We start from the raw sequence: 20,416 nt of genomic DNA, 5'->3' as shown, positions 1-20,416 counted from the left end.
ATAAAACAAAACGATGGAAAACTTAGAGGAGGATGAGTTATGTGAAAAATGACAAATGATTCAATCAAACCCAGAAGGGAAACCAAAGACAAAACTGATTTTTTAAAAGTGTGTGTGTGGGGGAAATCTCAGCCACTGTGTCCTTCCCTAAATCATATGTTTCAAAGAATCATGAACAGCTACAGTATGAAAGCATCGCTCTTCATAAAAGGAATATCTAATTCCTTCTGGTATTATGAGAAGCACACATTTTTCTGATATTTCACGATGATACTTACCCAAATGGACGATAAACTCTTGAGCAGAATCAACATATTTCAGGATCTTCTTCAAAAACTTATAGGCAAACCTCTTTTCCATGGAGGAGGCATCCAGCCCCATATCCTTGACACCTCTAGATTGGAAATGGGTAAAACCCCAGGGAGTAACAGAGATAACGATGTGACTTTGGTGCACAAGCAATTTCCTCCATGTCAACTCTGCTTTCCAAATGTTGATGGCTATTCTGGCTTAGTGACCTGACTCATCATTTGACTCACTTCCCCCTGCACTTGAAACCTGCCTCTGTGAGCATGCAACACCTGAGCTACAATAATTTCTGCAAAGATTTTTCAGGAAGATCTTTGTCATTCATTCAACAAATACTGAGCTGGGGATAAATCAAGAGATGCAAACAAGAATCCCTGCGCTCATGGAACTTACGTGCTTGCTATAAACAGGTACAAACACTACATAAAACGAAATATAAATGATCTGGGGACTTCCTTGGTGGTGCAGTGGTTAAGGATCCGCCTGCCAATGCAGGGGAAACAGGTTCAAGCCCTGGTCCGGGAAGATCTCACATGCCGTGGAGCAGCTAAGCCCACGAGCCACAACTACCGAAGCCCGTGTGCCTAGACTAGCCTGTGCTCTGCGACAAGAGAAGCCATGGCAACGAGAAGCCTGCGCACCGCAACGAAGAGTAGCCCCTGCTCGCCACAACTGGAGAAAGGCTGCGTGCAGCAACGAAGACCCCACGCAGCCAAAAATAAAATAAATAAATTAAAAACAATTATCTGGAATGCTGTAAGTTAATAAGTTTTGTGAAAAAAAGAAAAACTAAAGCAAGATGAAAGGGCCCAAGAGTACCTGAAATGGGGTTGAGCAGACTGTCGTGTTAAATCAGTGCTGGGCTTGAAGGAGGTGAGCCATAGAGACGTGAGGGGAGAGAGCTTTCCAGGCATAGGGAGCGGGGGTGCAAAGGTCCTGAGTGGGCACATGCATGCTGAGTTGAGGCCAGTGTGGAGGGATGGAAGTGAGCAGGCAGTCAGAGGGGCGTGGGGTGGGCAGTGGAGGCAACCGTCAGGGTGCCGTGGGCCGTCCTTAGCATTTTGCTTTTGCTTTGAGATGGGAAGCTATTGAAAGCTTTGAGTAGAGGAAACGACATGATATGACTCACATTGTGACAGAATTACTCTAGTTGCTAGGATTAAAATTGACCGAGGGCAAGGATTGAAACAGGGGCCCCAGGAAGGAAGCCCTTTCAGCAACGGCAGTGACAGCATGAAGGGCGAGAAGTGGTCAGATTCCGGGTATCTTAAGGGGAGAGCCATCAGCATTTCCTAAAGGATTGGATGTGGGTTGAGGGAAAAAGAGAGGAGTCAAGGTTTTTGGCTTGGGCATCGGGAAGAACAGGCTGTCGTCAGGTGATGGGGAAGTTGAGGATGGAGCAGGTCTGAGGCATGGGTAGCGGGAACCTAGGGTTTCTCCTTGGTGACAGGGATGTTACCGCCTTATCGGTACATCCAAGTGCCCACCACGGGCTCTGGCTCAGGGTAAACCACTACAAGCGTATGTTTGCTGAATTCTGTGGTCTTTTTCCTTTCCCTCTCCTATTTCCTTGATTCCCTTCTTATAGCCAAGAGGAATTTTTCACTTCTGTGAGCAAGTTATTTATTGGCAAATCATAGTCTGCATGCATCTTGGTGTTAAGAACAGGATTAAAATGACGATGGGAGTCTCTCTTAAATGCTTTCCCAGAGGCTGTCTCCTGCTGCCTGACCTTTCCCACTCAACAATACAGCAAATAGGTTTTGTTACTTTTTCATATGAGCTACAACAGAAATATTTGCATAGATTTTTATTTAGGTTTCTGTCATTCAGTGGCAAAAATTCTGTAGGAAACTAAGAGAAGAAACAGCAGCTGGCTCAGCAGACATTTCTTTCAGGAGGAATGGCTTATCCAGGTGGGGACACTGCCTTGCTTTTCGTTCTACAAAAGACGCCGCAAGCACAGCCCATCACCGACACCTGACCAGCGGGGGAAAACAGGTTCTACCTTTAAGACTTAAGCAGCCCAGACCATCCTCACCTAAAACATTTGTCTAGATGATTCTGACAAACATAAGTTTGAGAGAAAGTCTTAGGAAATCATGATTCATTCAGTCTCTCCAGTGGAGTTGCCATCTTTGTTCAAAGGTTGTTGATGTCACTCATCTTCCCTATTGTTATTATGGCATTTCATTAAATATCACATAAAACAAAAAAACACAAGTGTGAAGAGAACTGGTGATCCTGTGAGAACTAAGCTGCATATTTTGCAAAGACCTGCGATCGTAAGTTTCCAAAACCAGCGTTTCTGAATTAGGTGTGAGACAACCGTAAAAGATAGGGAGGAAATTGAAAAACAAAAAAACAAACCTAGAATACTGCATTTACATTGTTTTGCATGTACCTTAATTCTCTTAACTATACCTTAACTGCTCTTTAGCCCAATTTCAAGAGCTTTGAGGATGCATTATGGATGTGGTTTATAATTCCAATCAATAAACAACCAACAAAGATGAGATCTGGGGGCCTATGGTACAAGATTTGTGAATGAATGCATGTATGTTTGTTTTAATTAAAATTAAATGTTTAAGGTACAGATGTATAATTTGTCACGATTCTTTGCTGTAACTGACTTTTAGAAATTGATATCGACCAGTCTTATTTATGTCGGAAGAGAGGGCTTCATGCTCCAGAATAAACACCTATTCATTTCAAAAGACTCAACCGCTATCCTTACTCTGATCTGCTTTGCAGGCAGGTGATCAAATATCTAGAGCACGAGAGACCACACAAGCCTGCCCCTGGCCCGCTAACGTCACCTGGAAGACGACTTACCTAGAAACCACAATGCCGTTCACTTGGAGGAACTTGAACAGGTCCTGGGCCTTCTCCCGGTCCCTGAACTTTTCCTTGGCGGTCAAGGTGTCATACGGTACCAAAAGAGGGTGACTGCCGCCACCTGGGGTCAGGAAAGTGAGAGATGACAAAATAGGTGGCTCTTCCTTTGCACTTCTGGGAAAACACACCTGCCCCCCAGCTCACCTTCTGTGGGAGATGCTGTGAATCTAGCTCACCTTTGCTCTCCAGCTCCAGCTTCTTCTTCTTGGCCCAGATATTGTGATAGTTCTCAGCTATCACCTCCACCATCCCCTGTATCCCAACAGGGAGACGACAGTCAGAGAGAAAGCAAGCAAGAAAAATGGGTTCATATCTGCCCCGCTATTGCAGGCAGCCTCGGGAACAGAGCACCACCAAACGCTAATGGCACATTGCTGAGTGTCTCCCATCATTAATTAGTCTTTGCTTATGCACCCCATTAGTTTTATATCTTCCCATACACACAGAAAACAATTTCTAATTCTGTCCTTTTCTGGTAACTTATTATCTTGGCAGTTTGATGCATTTCTGAGAAACACACATTTCCATTGGAAACTGCATTCTGGTGGCACTTCATTTGTCACAGGAGTGAAGTGTTCTACTCCTGACCCGAGACAGGGAGCTGGGAGCGGGGGGGGTCAAGCAAAACTCTAGGATCCCCGAAAGCCTTTAGCTTTGCAAACTAAAAGTAATCACATGTCGGAGAAAACTGCTGCACATAAGATTTCTCAAATAGAATGCATCTTTATAAGGTTCATAAAATAGTGACCCGGAATGAAGGGTGTACTCTGGAAAGAAAATTTCTTTAAGGTCCAAAGCGTTGGTCTGATGGACTCTCTGAGGAGTCACGGCCTCAGGCTGGGGCCGGTCACGGTCACTGGCATGTGCACAGGGGAGGAATGGGGGTGAGGAAGCTTAAGCCTTTAATTTCATCCTCTTGGGTGTAAGTCCCTAAATCCTACAATGATGACTTGTCTGTACCACCAAGGGCAACTCAAGTGAATCCACCACGGGATATGCGATTGTCCTCAAGGTTGGGGGGCCCGGTGTGAGCAGTCCAGCACCCCAACCCAGGGGCCACCTCGTCCATTTTCTCCTAGTTATTTCTCCTGGCTGTTATAAGTTCTGTTTTGGGTTTTTGTACAGTAATTTGCTGTTCGATCTTCCTTCTATTGAGTCATGACCTGCTATGACGTCTCTGGAAGAAGCGCAAAGCCTCACCTTCTCAGACTGTTGGTTAATTCTGCTGAGACTGTGTCAGATGAGTGGCCTCTGCTCGTTGTGGCCCTCTCTAATTTTGATATCTCAGTGGTGATATGTTTTAGGCATTCTTCCCCCTCGCCCCTTTCTAGAACACTCTTTGGAGGGTAATATGTCCTGCACTTGAGGGGTTTTAGAAAGTCCGTTACGCTGTTCTGAAAGTATCAACACTGACCTGGAGCTCTCTGGACAGCACAACATTGGAGAGATCCAGGGGAGCAGGGCTGTAGCTGTTGCCCTAGGAAAGCAAAGGCAGAATCACTGGGTTTCCCGTTACTTGCCTTATTCTCACCAGCATCCCTGACTTCAGTGGCCAAAGATATGTCCTGAAAGATTCCCAGGGCTCACTGGTGGTGGGCCTCATCTCTGATACCCTGGGGATAGCTTTCCCAGATTCTCCATGGGTTCTATTGGCCTAGTGTTGGCCTCTGGGCGTGATGGTCATACCTGGGTGGCCTGGGACACGCTTCGAAGCTTCTCATTTTCCCGCTGTTGAAATAGGGCTTCTCCTTCTTTGGTCCTCTCTACCGTCCAGCCCACAGCCAGCATGGTTTTCAGGGACTCTCTGGCAGGCCAGCGATAAATTTCCTTCTCCTGGAAGAACATTGGAGCAGAAGAGCTGTGCAGGGCACGGCCCAGCACTGTGGCTGGCTTGTCTCCCGGAAGAGAGGTCCTCCCACAGTGGAGGGGAGCTAAGCGGCTCCAGCTTCCTCTCACTGGGTCAGAACACCCTCTGCAGCATCCCATCTGAAACACGTCATCCGTCTTTCTGAGGTTTTTAAGTATAGGACCCCACAGTCTCCTGCTTTTAGAGGGAATGTGCCAGACATATCCACAGTTTGTGGAGAAAGCAGAGCGAGAACAGGAGAATGACCTCTTTCCTCCCCCCACCCCCCAGCGCTGCCACCTCTGCCTCCTCTGTGCCCCGCCCACTGCACAAGAGTCGCCAGCCCTGGACCCACCCCTTTCTCTCCAGAGTGACTTCTGTTCTCTGGTAGGTATTTAAGATGGGACACGTCAAAATGCATTTGTACGAAGCTCTCCTCCGAGCATGGGAAATAGACTTTCTTAGATTTAGAATTCTCTTTCGAGCCATGCACAATTTTATAACTGGTCAATATGCACAAAAAGATACACATGTCATCCTTTACCTGTGACACTAGGTCTAAAGCCTGCAAGGAACTCTTACTGATCGCAAGATGGGAATTCAGAGTTGAGTTGAACCAAATCTCATAACTTAAAAAACACACAAAACAAACCAGGAGACCTGTCCACGTTTCCCTGGGGACTCTCCTCTCTATTCTTTTTATCCGTCATGATTGGAAGTCCTTTCTATCTGAATGTTCTCCAACAATGCAAGTCCCCCCGCCCCCTGCAACAATCTAACAGAAGCCCTTCCTAGTTCAGTTACAAGTGAAACACAAATGCATTTTGGCCCAGCCTCTAAGTGCTGATTGGTGCTTTTCTCTCCAATGGGCTTTCAGAACCAAACAGCAGAATGGGAGGCTGGGTTCTCAGAAACCAGTCTTGAGGCTGTGGCCCATGGGCCAGCTCCTGAGGAGTCTGCCAGAGTCCTGGAAAGTCTCTAAGGAACTGGATGGTGAATGTGCCCTCGACTCCTCTGCCATCTGATATAATTCCCAGGGGAGGGAAATTAGCATGACCTGGTCCTTACCTTCTCTGTTAATGTCTTGAAAGGCCTGATCAATGGATGGGTCTTCACATTTTCATCCAGGGAAATTCCGTATTTCCATCCATTCTGACTCTGTAGAAATGTTCTCAGTTCAAATATCCTTGGCACCCAGAGAGCCCTGCTATGTGACCCATATCCCAGCTTCAATTTTCACTGAACAAATAAAATAATGGAATGTGACAGAGCTTGGAAATTTCCCTCCAAAATGTCTAATTGATCCTTTAGGGCTGTCAGGCCCTCTGCTCCCTGAATTTTGAACCCTGCTCCTTTATTTCTTCTCATTTTAGTTGCTGTCCCCTCCACTTACTCGCTTGTGCTTCAGGCCCACTACAGACAGAAGTATGCTTCAAAAGACCTGAGAACAATGCTTTTCAGAACAATGTGTCACCATCACAGGCAAGGACAGATGTCAAGGCTGAATGCTTGTGAGTATTGGACCTACTGGCCATGGCATGAAGGAGGCTGCTTTGGTTTGCACCCCTTGCCCGCCAATCCCAGAGCAAAGCTCTAGCAAGGCATGTTTCTAGAATCATAGAGGTTTAAGAATTTCAAAAGTCATGCAACAAACATTGGTGGAATGCCTATGACAGTAGGTGCCAAACTCTGTCCCAGGGACGGTGGATACAGAGATAAATAAGGCTCTGTTTTCCATAACCTCACAAAGACTTCCAGTTGCTCTTTCTCAGCCTCTGCCAATGTCCCCTTGTTAATGTGGCTGTTTCTCAAGTTTCTGTCCCTTCTCAAGGAACACTGTCCCTGCGGGATATAATCTAGGCCCATGGTCCCTAAGTGGATTAATCCCAAATCAGCATTTCCAGCCCAGATCTCTCTCCTAACTTCCATACCTATTTAAGCTCTGCTTGGATGGCCATAGGTACCTCTCAACAGGTCTGAAACAGCACCTGGAATTTCACTTCTCTAAATGGCTCTTCCTCTCAGGTTCCCTGTATCTCCGTGAACAGCACCAGCTTACATTCACTTTTCAAGCCGGAAACGTGGGACTCTTCCTTCTCTGCACTCTCTCATGTGTGTTCAACCTCCCAGACCTATTGGTCTGCCCCTCCTTCACTTTCCTGCCAGTGCTTTAGCTCAGGCCACCATCAGCTGTCACCTGGATTACTGCAACGGCTTCTCCAGTCTCCCTGGAGACTCCCTGTCTCCAGTCTTGCTGTCTCTCACGGATTCCAGCTTCTACACCACTGTCAAGTGGTTTTTATAAAATACCCTGCTCAGGGCACTCTGCTGCTTTAAAAATTTCTGATTCCCGGCTGCCATCATGGTAGAAATCCAAATTCTTTCTGGCTTCTACTGCTGCAGCGAAGATCTTGTTGGCCCTCTAGGCTCATGTCCTGCCCTTCTTCCCCTGCCCTACTCCGTGACCCCAATGTGTCGAACCAAGCTCCCCTAAAGCCACCACACTCTTTTGCTTCTCGGGGTCTGCACCCACTGCTTCCATGGCCTGCAGTGCACTTGCTCCCCTGTACCTGAACAACGGCCCCTCATTCATCACACCCTGTAGGCGTCAGCAGCTCGAGGAAGCATTCCCGGACCCTCCCTATTGGGTTGGGGTCTCTTCCTGTGTGCTCTCACCCTGTGCTCATGTCCATCACAGCACGGCACAACCTGTTTAATGGCTGCTTTACTTGGTTTCTCCCACCGATTGTGGGGTCCTTGAGGGCAGGGGAAAATACTCTTTTCCTGTCAGATTATCAATGCCCCCCTGGCAAGGGTGAGCAAACTTGAAGCTTCCAGGCTAGTGGATGAGAGAGACTCATCAAATACCACGTCAGTAAATGCATAGTTGGTAACTGGTATATATAAATGTATAACTGTTGCAAATCCAACTATATAAGACTGCTATAAAAATACTGGGAAGGAAAAGAGCAAGGTGCTAAGAGGGCCTGTATCTGAGAAATCTGGGAAAGAGGTGTCCTAGGAATTCACACTTGGACAGATTTTGAAGGAGGAATTGGTGAATGGTGTTTTCACACGTGTGAGTGCAGATGGGTACCTGGCTCAGACAGGGGGCAGATTCAGGCATATGCAGAGTGTGTGTGTGTGTGTGTGTGTGTGTGTGTGCGTGCGTGTGTGCGTGTGTGTGTGTGAGAGAGAGAGAGAGAGAGAGACAGAGAGAGAGAGAGAGAGAGAGAGGGAGAGAGGGAGAGAGGGAGGGAGGGAGGGAGAGAGAGAGAACGATCCTAAATGAAGGGGATATGGCTGGAGGGCAGAGGGTGAAGGGAGAGATGAGGCTAGAGATGGTAGCAGAGACCAGATTAAGCAGTGCCTATCAGGCCATATTAAGGATTTTAACGTTGACATGAAAAGGGTTGGAAGTTATTGAGGGATTTTAACAAGAAGGGGCTGGGTTGCAGAACATGACCCATTTGGGAGAATCTGACCAAATTTTCATACTGAAACCATGACTTGCCTGTAGCGTGAAGTACGGACTGGAGAAAGTGCTCGTGGGCAGACTAGTTAGAAGGTTATCACATTGTCCGGGTGAAAGATGAGAGCAGCTTGGACGAAAACCATGGCAGGGGCACAGAGAGAACCATTCACATTCAAAAGCGACAAGGAGGTAAAATGCACATGGCTTAGGGATGGATTGGATATTGCGATGGATTCATGTGTTGTCATCGGCTGCTTTTGTGCTACGCCAGCAGACGTGAGTAGTTGCAGTGGAGACTGTCCGGCCCACAAAGCCTAAAATGTTTACTCTCTGGCCCTTTACAGAAAAAGCATGCCAACCTCTGCTCTAGAACCATGAGCATTAGCCCATTCTACAGATACAACGATTGGAGTCATCAGGGGCTCTCAACAGGGGTTCAGGAGAGAAACAGAGCAGAGGCTGAGCCAGGGCTTCAAGCGGTCCCTCATCCAGGGTGCAACCAGGCAGGTGGTTTCTGCGGCCTTGCTGTGGAGACAGGTCCACCGTTACGGGCTGTAAGCTGCAGCTGGGCAAAGGCCCAGCGCTTAACTGGCTGCCCACAGGACTCCGAGATGTCTTTGGCATTCCTCCCCGTGTGCCTGCCAGCATTAAAGGGCTGACAGAGCAATTAAACTTATTAGCAGCCTGACCTCATGTGGTGAAGAATTTTAAACACCAGCTGGACAGGCTTACTAATAAGGGAGAGTCTGGAAGTTCCAGCACTGCCCACCACAGGAAGCCGTGTGTCCTCCCTAGAATAAAATTCAGCTTGCTGGCACATGCAAAGGGTAAAGCTCTCCATTCAATTTTCCCTTTTTCCGACACTACGTTCAAAGGAAACATTTAATAAAAGCCTCCGGACCCACGTTAAGCCTTTATGTCAAACACACGCAAGCATGTGCTTGGGCGCCGACTCCAGGAAATGCAAGGTGAAGACAGACATTAACACTCCCAGAAGCGATCGTTTTCTTGAGAGACACAAAAAGCCGCATCAGCAGCTGCCCCCGCCCATTTCTCCGATCTCCACCAACCCTGGGAAACTGCCGCTCAGGAATGAATGCCGTTGGCATGGCGAGTCTGTGGCTCAGGCAAGTCAGGCAGACTTCCAGGATTGGACCCTTTCATGTTCTTGGGCTGCTGTTTTTTTCCCCTGACAATTATGGGTTGGAGGATGATCCCTACCTTATCACAGGCCCATTTATCATGCGAGTGCTCAGCATACTTGGTGACGATGTATTCCAACTTTTCAGGCAAGGAGAAACTGTGAAATGAGGGGAAAAATAAAATTACAACCTCCCCAGGCACTTCAGTCACATGTTCCGAAAAGATGGCCAGAGCTAACAATCAGCCGTCAGAAGTTGCATGTGATCAACCAGCTAACCCCAGATTTGAAGGTGGACCCCAGATGCAGTTGACCTTCCTGAGCTCAAAGCATATCCAGGACTAGGTCGCAGACACACCCATGGCTAATCAGAGGGCGTCTCTGCAGCAGCCTCTGCTTCACAGGTGGCCCCCCTCCAGCTGCTCTGGGTTCCCTTGGCTCCTAAGAACCACTTTGGCTCCCGGGCCACACCTGTCCGGGTTAGACCGTGAGAATCCCTTCATCCAAAGACACTGCCCTGCCATCTCACAACTCCGATCTGCGGATGGCAGAAGTGGGTAGCTACAGGACCAAATGATACAAAATAGTGCTTGTCTACCTTTTGGGGTTTGGTGATTCATGCTTAAATACTAAAATCATGGCAACCCAGTAGGCACACCTGTCAGTTCCGTTAGCCCTGCAGCTTTTGCCCCTTCTGTTGGCAATACACCTCCACTTCGCTTTAAGGAATAAGTCTTCCTGACTTGCGTGCAGGCTTATGTGAACTGTCTCTGAGGACTGGCTCTGACGAGGCCAGTCAGACTCACTCTTCCTGGAATTTGAATCTTTTTTTTTTTTTTTTTTTGGCTGCACTGCACGGCTTGTAGGATCTCAGTTCCCCAACCAGGGATTGAACCTGGGCCACAGCAGTGAAAGCACTGAATCCTAACCACTAGACCAGCAGGGAACTTGGAATGTGAATCCTTAGTTGAGTGAGGCCAGGACAGCAAACTCCTCACGGTGACTCATCCAATGTGGACACCTGGAGAATGTCCATCTGGTCACTCTGCCTTAGTTCCTGCTCTTGCTGAGGCCTGGGCAGTCAGCCTTTCACTAGGTTTTAATAATGACCCCACATCCTTGCAATAAGGCCCTTTTCTGTTTAAGTTTTGGTCACAGTCCCCATTACTCATATTACTCAAAGAGCCATACTGATGTCAGAGGTCTATTTGAAGAAATCAGAACGCTCAAAAAAAACACTGGGCCTTCTCTGGTGGCGCAGTGGTTGAGAGCCCGCCTGCCAATGCAGGGGACACTGGTTTGTGCCCCGGTCCGGGAAGATCCCACATGCCGCGGAGCGTGCACGTCCGGAGCCTGTGCTCTGCAACGGGAGAGGCCACAACAGTGTGAGGCCCGTGTACCGCAAAAAAAAAAAAAAACCAACAAAAAACACCGAATGAGTCATCATTAGCACACCATTGCTTGAGTACCGCATTGTCTCATAATGTTTATAAAAGCGTCCAAGTGATCACACCTTTTGTCCTCCTTCAGCACACTTACGTTTTCATAGAGCCAAGTTCTCCAAATCAATACCTGCCTTTCCTTTGGCCTTAGCTTGAAGGCTCACCTCACCCCTTACCTCTTCCTTACAGCAGGTTCAATTCGGTTTCCCATCATCCGCTCAGCTCAAGGCTCTGCTGATGGAATATGTATTTACTTTTCCCAGAGATGAATTTTATATGTTATCACAAGCTGACAGCTCCGGGGAAGGGCTGAGGCTATGGCTCTCATCTGAGAACTACTGCCATAATAGATAAGTCCAAGGGGCTCACAGAGGATGCCTCCTTTTCCCTGCTCATTCTACAGCAGTTTTGGAGCTTTTCGTTGAAACTGCAGCTGGAGATGAAGCCTGTATGCCCCACGACCCATAATCATAATTGGGGCCGTACCGCCAAAGGCAAAATTGAGCAGATCTTGTCTAATACTTTGTCTGTGGCCTAATCATCAACAGTGAGGAATGCTGGAGAATCAGGGGGAGAAATGAAAAAGCGCTATTGTAGAGTTTTTCCAAAGATCCAGCATCCGTTGGCAAAGAGCAGGTCCAATCGCTCAAATAAGGACCCCATGTTGTTCTGCCCTCACACCCTGAAGTCCTGCTGGAGCTCAGCTGAGTGTTTTTTATGGAGATGTTTTGATGTATGATGTTATTAGTACTGTACAGGCCTAATTCACAAAGAGCAAAGATTTTGTCAAAAAATTCATTAATAAATTAATTGCATCATTTGTCAGGGTTCTTGCAGTGCCTCAGGTGACATATGTGGAGAGCATCCACCTCTTATAATAAATAACCCAACCCCACCCTCCAGAAAAAAAAAGCCCAGAATATAATAATACAGCATATAATCAGATATGGATGGATTAATCTTTCAGGAGTTGAGGACAAAATCTAACACCTAATGTGACTTGTGTCAAGGGACATGATGGACCATGTTGGCAGGAGGGAAGGAAGGGAAGCTTAAATTTCTGGCTACCTTCTGAAAGAGAAACAATGGCCACGGGGCAAAATCTAGGACCAGCTTAGAGATGATTCTGGACTCACTTCATGGTGTTGATAGGCTTGGGGTCAAAGTTGCCATCTGCATCCACTGAGATCTGTTTCTCCAATGTGGCTGAGATTCTGGTATCTAAATAGTCTGGTGGCAAGGCCCCAGCTATAGCACTGAGACAGGGCAGGGCCATTCGGAAAAGATCTGGGTCATACCTCTGTGAGGAAAGACAAAGACCACGTTAGCACACACACCAAAACCATAGCCCGCCAGGCAGAACCACTCACCGATTAGCTGGGAAGAAAAAAAAAAAACACGTGCATTTGCCCAGGTTAACCAAAATGGGGAACAGGTAAAGCCTGTAATCCATTCTGGTGGAAACTGAGGTATCCTTGTCACAGTAAAGTGACAATCTGTAAAGCCTTCAAGTCACCGTTTGCGGTAGGTTGAGAAACCTTAAATCAAGGTTTAAATCAATATCTCCTAACTAGTTAATTGCAGGAATATCTAAAGGTCAAAGTGGTTCTCACTAGGCCAACAGAGTCTACAAACTTGTCGGCCATAGATGGTTATAGAAAGTGACCCAGCCTGTGCCTAGAGAGGGCACAGCAGCTTTTCTGGCTCCCTCGGTAGCTGAGGCGGGTCATATGCTGACACGATTGGCAGGCTGCTCTGTATCACAGACATTCTCTCCTGAACCCGGCCAGGAAGGAATCTCAGTTAAAACACGTCAGGTGAGGGACAACCTTTGATCTGCTTGTACTAGACCAAAGGAAGATAGGAGGGAAGATCACGTAAGTGTAGGGAAACACCAGACTGCAGCTGTACACCTGCTCCGGACTTCTGTACGAAAACCCGAAAAACTTCTCATTTTCTACCTTTAAAGCTGGTGACCTGTCTACGGCCATACCACCCTGAATGTTCCCGATCTTGTCTAAAGCTGGTGACGTCACAAATCTAAATCTGGGGTAAGGGGAGGGGAGGCAGGTGTGAGGCTGCCTACATGCAGGTCGGGGCTGTAATCCAATCAGACTGCACAGGAAGGCTTGGGATTCAGAGGCCTGCGTCCTCCTTCCAGCTCCTTCGCCTCAGTGGCTGGGAAGCACCTCGCCTGAATGGCGTAAGGTCTCCTGGGAATCCCACGTCCCCGCATCGGGGCAGACGCTAGGACTTCTCTAGGCTTGAACTTGGTGAAGGCCAGCTAACCGGGGCCACACAACATAGCAGGGAAGGAATGGGGGCGGGGTAAGTCATTAATACTGGAACCAGGAAATATTTCTGTGATTCACTCTGGAAGTTGCCCTTCCATATATTCGCTTAGTGAGTCTGGCAAGTCATCAGCTGCTCTTTCTCTCACCTGTCAAATGAGGGTCGGGGTAGTTCCTACTTGAGAGAGTTGGGGTAGTGAATGTGATCCGCTGGTGAAGTGCTTGGCACAGTTCTGGGCACATGGTAGATAGAGGCTGACTAGGTATCAGCTCTTCTTACGTGCAGGTGGTTGTATCACCGAGGTTGGGCAACCCCCCCCCCCCCTTCTCTGTTCAGGAAGCACTGCCATTACCTTATGGGAAAGGGAGTCAAGAATCCCCCAGAAGATCTTCTCTGTCAGATGCAGCTCATCCTCCACAGCCAGACCGTAGCTCCCCCAGCCTGACGGCAGACAGTAATACTTCCAGCACTGTTCGTAGTGATTTGTCAGAAGCTGGGAGGTTGAGAACAGATGTGCGCCAGTGGGGTGGGGCAGAGATGATCCACAGGTATCAACAGCACACAGGGGAGAAGAAAACAGCACACACGCATCAGGAGAGTGAAACCAACAATGGAAACTGTTCGGTTATCTACAGAGTGGCCCCCAAACGCCGCTGGGAACGGTCTGCTCTTGTGCCTAAGGAGCTCCAGCCTGAACGGAATCTACCTGATTAATTCTTGTGCCTCCTAACTCGTCCCTCGTATTTCCTGGAAAATGGAGAGGAACTGTTTCTACTCCTACTGAGAAAATGCTATCCTCCGGAAGTAGTCGCCGTGTGCTGTTCCAGCCAGTCAGGGATGGGGAGAATTTCTTCTGAGATCTTTGCTTATAATAAATCTGGGAGATCCTGGTGATGCTGACATGGGGGGGGGAGGGTGGGGAGTAGGCTGTGGGTCTGCAGATTTTCTCAGCATTGATTACTGATCCTGGCTTCCCTGCCTTTCACTTGAGCCTTCTGACGGTCCAGCCATGTTGCAGCAGTTCCCCACATGGCCAATAGAGGGCACACGTACACTGCCAATGGTCCCATCTCAGCCGGCGGGATCCACAGCCTCCAAGAAAAATCCCGCTGATCTAAGGGGTAAAGGTGAGCTTATGGAGTGCTATAGATGATGTTTCTTTGGGAGCCAGAATCCAGCTGACGGCACAGGTCTGCCAAGGAAGCAATGCCAGGTTGAACTGTAAAAACTGTTGTTTTTAGCTAAAGGATTTTTTGGGGGATGAATACTGGGAGTGTTAGGGTTAGACAGAAGAATGAGCCCGTGGAGGACTGTGGAATCTGACAGCATACAAGCTGTTTTCTGCGTGGCGTGGAGAAAGAGGATGAATTAAAGGCTTCTGGGAATTCTGTTTATCCCAGTAAAATGCTTCTTGAAATCCTTGCTTGAACTAGTGATATTTCTGAAAAGAGGGAAAAGTTCTGTTGAAATCACTGGGCAGAATCTTCAGGTGTGGCTGGCCACTGCTGACCCTTTTGAATATGCTAATATGGCAGGTGCCTCAGAGGTAAAAGATGAAAAACACTGCCCTCTGTGTGGGTGGCAGAGTCTGGTGTCCTTCTACCCAGGCCCGATGCTCCCTATACCAGCAACAAAATGTTGGTAATCTGTGGGAAAATCAGGAATCAGGTGGCAAAGAGAGGGCTCTGTGGCCTTACTTTTCATTAATAAAACAAGAGAAAAGAAGTAAAAAAAAAAAAAAAAAAAAGTAAAAAAGAGGACCTGTTACAGAAGGAAAAAAAAAAGCACAACATAGTATGGAATAGAAAAGGGACATTTTATTTTCTGTACCTAAATGAAGAATCACAGGGCCTTCAAAGATTTTTGAGATTAAGAACATCCTGAAAACCTAATTAGGGCAGGAAAGTACAAAATCCAAGTGCCCTCACTAACCTCTGCTAAATAACAAGTAATTGGTAGAAACTGATTAAGGAAAATTGGAGCAGTTAATGAATCTAGGAGAACTACTCTTTCCAACCTTGACACTCAAGAAGGGATTTGATTTTGGAGACTGTATTTAGTTAGCTATCAATTTAAAGGAGTAAAACCCAGTTAAGATGTACTTTGCTCCCCCAGTTGTGAAGATCATGTTTTACAAGGCAAGTTTCCTGGGCCACAGACTGTTTTTTCTGTAACAATAGAGAGGTTTACCTTCAGAGGCATTTTGCAGTATTCACTGAGTTGCGGCACATCAAAAACTAGACGTCGCAGGAGTTGCTGTAACATGGAAGGCCTCAAGTGACTGCAGTATGAAATAAGAAAAACAAAAGGACAGAATGAAAAAAAAAATAAGGAAGAGGGAATGAAAGGAATACTCAGCTATAACCGTATATCAGAGCTAAGCTTCAAAACACTTAGCTCCTAAATCAAAAGATCATGGATAAACCACAGTCTACGATAAAACACTTTAAAAGCGGAGTGCAGTTAAAATGCGGAAAGAGGGAGTAGGGCTCATGGCTTGAGATCCCTACGGTTAAATTCCAATCACCACGTGACGAGATGTCCTAGGGTCTATGCACCCTCAAAATACAGCCACTGATTATGTGCAAAGAAGTCTACAACAGAAAGAAAGTGCAGGTGATTTTAGAGCCATTGCTACGAACTGACCATCCTCCCGAACTCTGCAAAGGAAGAAGTTAGAGGTGATCAGCTGCACGGGTGGAATCTGAGGCCACCTTCTGGTGTGATCTGAAGGGTGCTCTGAGTTACTACCTGATCCCTGATATTCTCATTATTGAAATCATTGCTTTGGGTTAAGGGTCTGTCCTCAAAAAACTCCTTTAAAAGGCAAATTGAGTAATTAGAGAACAATGTATCAAATTATCAAAGTGTTCATGGCCTCGGTATTTGGTGCAAGTAAATTCTGAGATAGAGAAAGGAGAGATAAGCAACGCTGATTTAGCCTATATTTTCAGATTGCCAAACCTTTCTAAACCCAGTGGAACCTCTGGATTCTTCCCAGTGAAAATACACACTTACACACAATTTGGCACGTAAGTTCAGCCCATGAGCCCCTTTCAGAGATGCCTAAGAGCCATGCAGGCAAAGTTAATAACTGATGTTGAATGTTAAAATGCCAGGAAAGAAAGCCTTGGAGGCATCTACAACAAGAAGGATGGACATGAATGGAGATGGACAACAGAGTTCGTCTGTTTCACAACTTTTGGTAGAGCTGGCCTTGCGATAAAAAGCCCTGGAGTGAACAAGTCAGGCATAATACATAGCAAAAAAAAAAAAAAAAAAAAAAAAAAAAAGCTTGTCTCTAAATGTAGTAATTATAAGCATATAAAGTTCCTCATTTTTTTTACATCGTTTACCCAATTAGCAGTATCACCTTAGATTGGCTAATGAATAAAATCAAGAAATAAAAAAAAATCTCTAACTTGATTCATTCCTGACTTACTAAAAATAAATTAAAAATCTATGTAAGTGTCAGTTTGTCTGTGTTTCTAGAGCTCAGATGGTTAAGAGGAGAAGTGGGGAAGCTCCTAGGAGGACAGGAATAGGGCTGTGAGCTCTATTTTTGGTTTGATGTAAAATTCTAATTTCCCCAAGGTCTGATCTGATTCTTTTTTTTTTGCGATACGCGGGCCTCTCAATGTTGTGGCCTCTCCCATTGCGGAGCACAGTCTCTGGACGCACAGGCCCAGCGGCCATGGCTCACGGGTCCAGCCGCTCCGCAGCATGTGGGATCCTCCCGGACCGGGGCACGAACCCGCGTCCCCCGCATCAGCAGGCGGACTCTCAACCACTGCGCCACCAGGGAAGCCCTGATCTGATTCTTTAAAAACATTTGCGCTAACATCAGTCTCACCATGACTTTTTTTTTTTTTTTAACTAGGAAACAGCTTATGCTGGGAGACAGGACTTTTGGTTTGGTTTCTAAGATACCTGCTGAGTTCAGATCTAGCAAAAGGTAGAACAAGATCTATAGCTGTGATTGATGTGGCTACCGGCCAATTACAGAATCGATGCTGATAGAAGACTTTCTTTCTGTGCAGACTCACTGTTTATTCCCTTGGCCACTACTCAGAAGGAAAGTAGGAGCCCATGTACACCAGTAACGGGCCCTTGTCCCTCCTTTTGGAGTGGCAGCATGGAAACCCTAGTCACCCTATTAATTCCTAGAGGCCTATAGTGTATTTACCAAGCTTTGGCTCTCTTCTAAGACCACCAGTATTCAAATGAGCTTAATTCTCTGCCAGTTGTAATAATATTGGAATGAATGAAGTGGTGTCAGAGTGTAGGGCCTGATTCTGGCAGAGGATCTCAGAGAGAAATCCCTTCTGTGGGGCCTGGGTGGAGGTCTCCCACCTTCCACTCCACACCCTAGGCAAACAGTACTGTCTGTGCATGACACAGTTTGGTCCCTAAAGTAGTTGAAGCCTGTAGGCCTTAGATGATAGAAAGGTAGCAGATAGAGGTTAATTTTAATAAAGCATTTAAAAGGGAAGGACCATTGTTACACTTGAAATGTAAATGTGAGATTGCCTTTTAACTTGATGCCCTAAAAGGACTGACCAATTCCTTTTTTCTAGGCAGCCCTAGCCCCTCACTGCGTAGTCATCTCTTGTGTGACTAGGAAACAACCCATTCAACAAGAATCAGGACCAGACCCAGCTGGCCGCTAAAGGGGGCACCTGCTGGTCCTGACTCCAGGACAACCTACAGCAGTGATTCTCAGTCTTGGCTACATCATGGCATCACCTGGGGAGCTTCACAAAGCTAGAGGTCTGGCTCTCATCCCTAAAGGTTTTGATTTTTGGGGCCGAGGTGTGGCCTGGCATTGGGGTATTTATTTAGTAGCTCCCAGGTGATTCTAATACATAGCTGAGGTGGAAAGCCACTGGCTTCAACAGCAGAGCCTGGTCCTGGGACTACGCCGCTGAGACCCGCCACGGGAAGAGTCCTTCTTCCTTTTACCCTACCAGTCCTGATGGAGTTTCCTGACAATCTCCCCTCTTGGGTTGACTTTACCCTCTTCCCTTGTTTGGCTCTGATGCTCATCGGTAGCCGTGAAAACTACCGCCCTTCATTCCCCACGGGGAATGGAGATGCCTTCTTTTCTTCGTTTCAGGCCTTGTGAGGCCTAGGGGTAGGTTGCTTTGATTGACACTTTTATAGTCTGGCCTCTGTGTAAAGGTCCACTCATTCAGAATAGGAAAATCTGCTTCTGGCTCTATTTTAGGAACTAAAGCATTATTTCTTATATGCGGTAGGGGGCTAGGCCTGCCTAGAAATAAACAACCGGTCAGTCCTTTCAGTTCTTATTAGTTCTGAATACTTCAGGCCTGAAAATCAGTCTCATCTCCTGGTTCACCAACCCTCAAGGCTGGAGCCTGAGCTGTCGGCCTCACTTCCCCAGAGCGAGAGATGAGCCTCAAGGGAGAGGCGGTCAGAAAGAACCCGTGGGATAAGTTAGAAGTTTCGGATTAAAATATACATACATACATATATATATAATAGATAACCAACAAGGACCTACTGTACAGCACAGGGAACTATACTCAATATCTTGTAATAACATATAATGGAAAAGAATCTAAAAAAGAATATGTGTATATATATATATATATATGTATAACTGAATCACTTTGCTCTACACAAAACTAACACAGCATTGTAAATCAACTATATTTCAAAAAAAATTTTAAAAAAAGAAAAAAGAGCCTGCAGCAAGTAGGGGACCCAGCACATCCTTAGCGTCTGAGCATATCCTCAGACTAGATTCATCAGGTTTTGGGTTACACAATTCAGTGCAGCTGATGTGGACGCATGTGCGGAAGTGAAGAACCTAAGACCGGGTACTTACTTGCAAATGGCCAGCAAACACTCCTCTATGGTGTCCCTCTGAGCTTTGGTGAGGGAACGGCCCTTGGAAAGCCTGTATATCGTCTGCAGTGTAGAGTCGATCAAAGAGGAATAGTGCTCTGTTCCAGCAAAGAGAGGGGCGCATCTTGTGAGAAGCGGGAGCACGGCAGAACATATGTACCTGTTCAGTGCCAGCACGGCCTCGGTGGTGCTTAGGGAGACCTAAAGAAAGAAGATTGAGACGTTGATTAGTCTCCTGGGAAAGACAGAGCCAGGCTTCCCCCTGTACTGAGCTCTCATCTAGCAGGGTGGGGGAGGTGTACACACATGCGTGTTTCGCAGTGACAGGCTGAACAACTTTCTCTCTTGTCTAAAGAGACCTATTTCTCTTTTGCATCTTAAATGAAAAAGAATCAGGTTAAAAGAAACAATAAACAGAAGAAAAGCAAAGGCTAGCCAGTGCTAACTCATTCCAAATGGTCCACAAACATCTGTTGCCTTCAAAGAAGAAGCCTAAACGCTTATTAAAATCAGCTGATGACCAGTCTAACCCAACACCCTTGATATTTGCAAAGACCAACTGCCAGGCTACTGTATTATCATTCTGGTTTTCGCTCTCTGTTTCCACCGTATGGAGACTCACAAGCTGTCCTCTTGCGATTTTGAGATTAGTAAACGGTTACAAGCTGAGCAAGCTCTCAGACTCACCGGTTGTGTGACAATTTTACAGAGAGGAAGTGGAGCTCTGACCCCCATCGCCTAATTTTTGAGCATTTGTGAGCAATTTGCAATCTGATAATTGGCATGAGGGTGAGACACCACTGAAGGGAACCTAACTCTGCATGGGGAAGAAGTGTACAAGGAATAGAAATCAAGGGCCTTCTCTTAAACTCTGCTGTAATCCTCATTCACAATGTTATCTCTTGCTCATTTATACAGGTTAGATTTAAGGAAGGCCCACTTAGTGACACTAAATATAGCCAAAGCATGCTTAACTACCATCTTTGAAAAGTGCAGAACCTTGAGGTCCACAGAGATGAAATATTACCCTTATTTCCTGTCATGATCACAGCCATCGTATCTGTAACACATTTCCTTTAACTTATGATCTGATAAACTTTTCTTTGAATGGTACATATTTCTGGGTGTTTCTATTAATTATC

The 20,416-nt window shown here is 46.5% G+C and overlaps 1 protein-coding gene across 1 annotated transcript in view; it reads right to left on the bottom strand.

Moving 5' to 3' along the window:
* Positions 1-20,416, bottom strand: part of RYR3 (ryanodine receptor 3) — a 399,907-nt gene that overhangs the window by 93,221 nt on the left and 286,270 nt on the right. Inside the window, exons 57-67 of the mRNA XM_032621721.1 lie at positions 19,255-19,475; positions 15,594-15,684; positions 13,756-13,896; positions 12,248-12,411; positions 9,750-9,828; positions 6,122-6,211; positions 4,894-5,040; positions 4,622-4,684; positions 3,384-3,459; positions 3,145-3,268; positions 279-394 (exon numbers count right to left, since the gene is read on the bottom strand). Of these exons, the coding sequence (XP_032477612.1) occupies positions 279-394; positions 3,145-3,268; positions 3,384-3,459; positions 4,622-4,684; positions 4,894-5,040; positions 6,122-6,211; positions 9,750-9,828; positions 12,248-12,411; positions 13,756-13,896; positions 15,594-15,684; positions 19,255-19,475 (1,312 nt within the window). The remainder of the gene's footprint in view (positions 1-278; positions 395-3,144; positions 3,269-3,383; positions 3,460-4,621; positions 4,685-4,893; positions 5,041-6,121; positions 6,212-9,749; positions 9,829-12,247; positions 12,412-13,755; positions 13,897-15,593; positions 15,685-19,254; positions 19,476-20,416) is intronic.

Source organism: Phocoena sinus, chromosome 2 (assembly GCF_008692025.1).
Source record: "Phocoena sinus isolate mPhoSin1 chromosome 2, mPhoSin1.pri, whole genome shotgun sequence".
Lineage (NCBI taxonomy): Eukaryota > Metazoa > Chordata > Mammalia > Artiodactyla > Phocoenidae > Phocoena > Phocoena sinus.
Note: the sequence above shows the minus strand (reverse complement) of the source record. Positions and strands in the feature narration are given on the sequence as shown.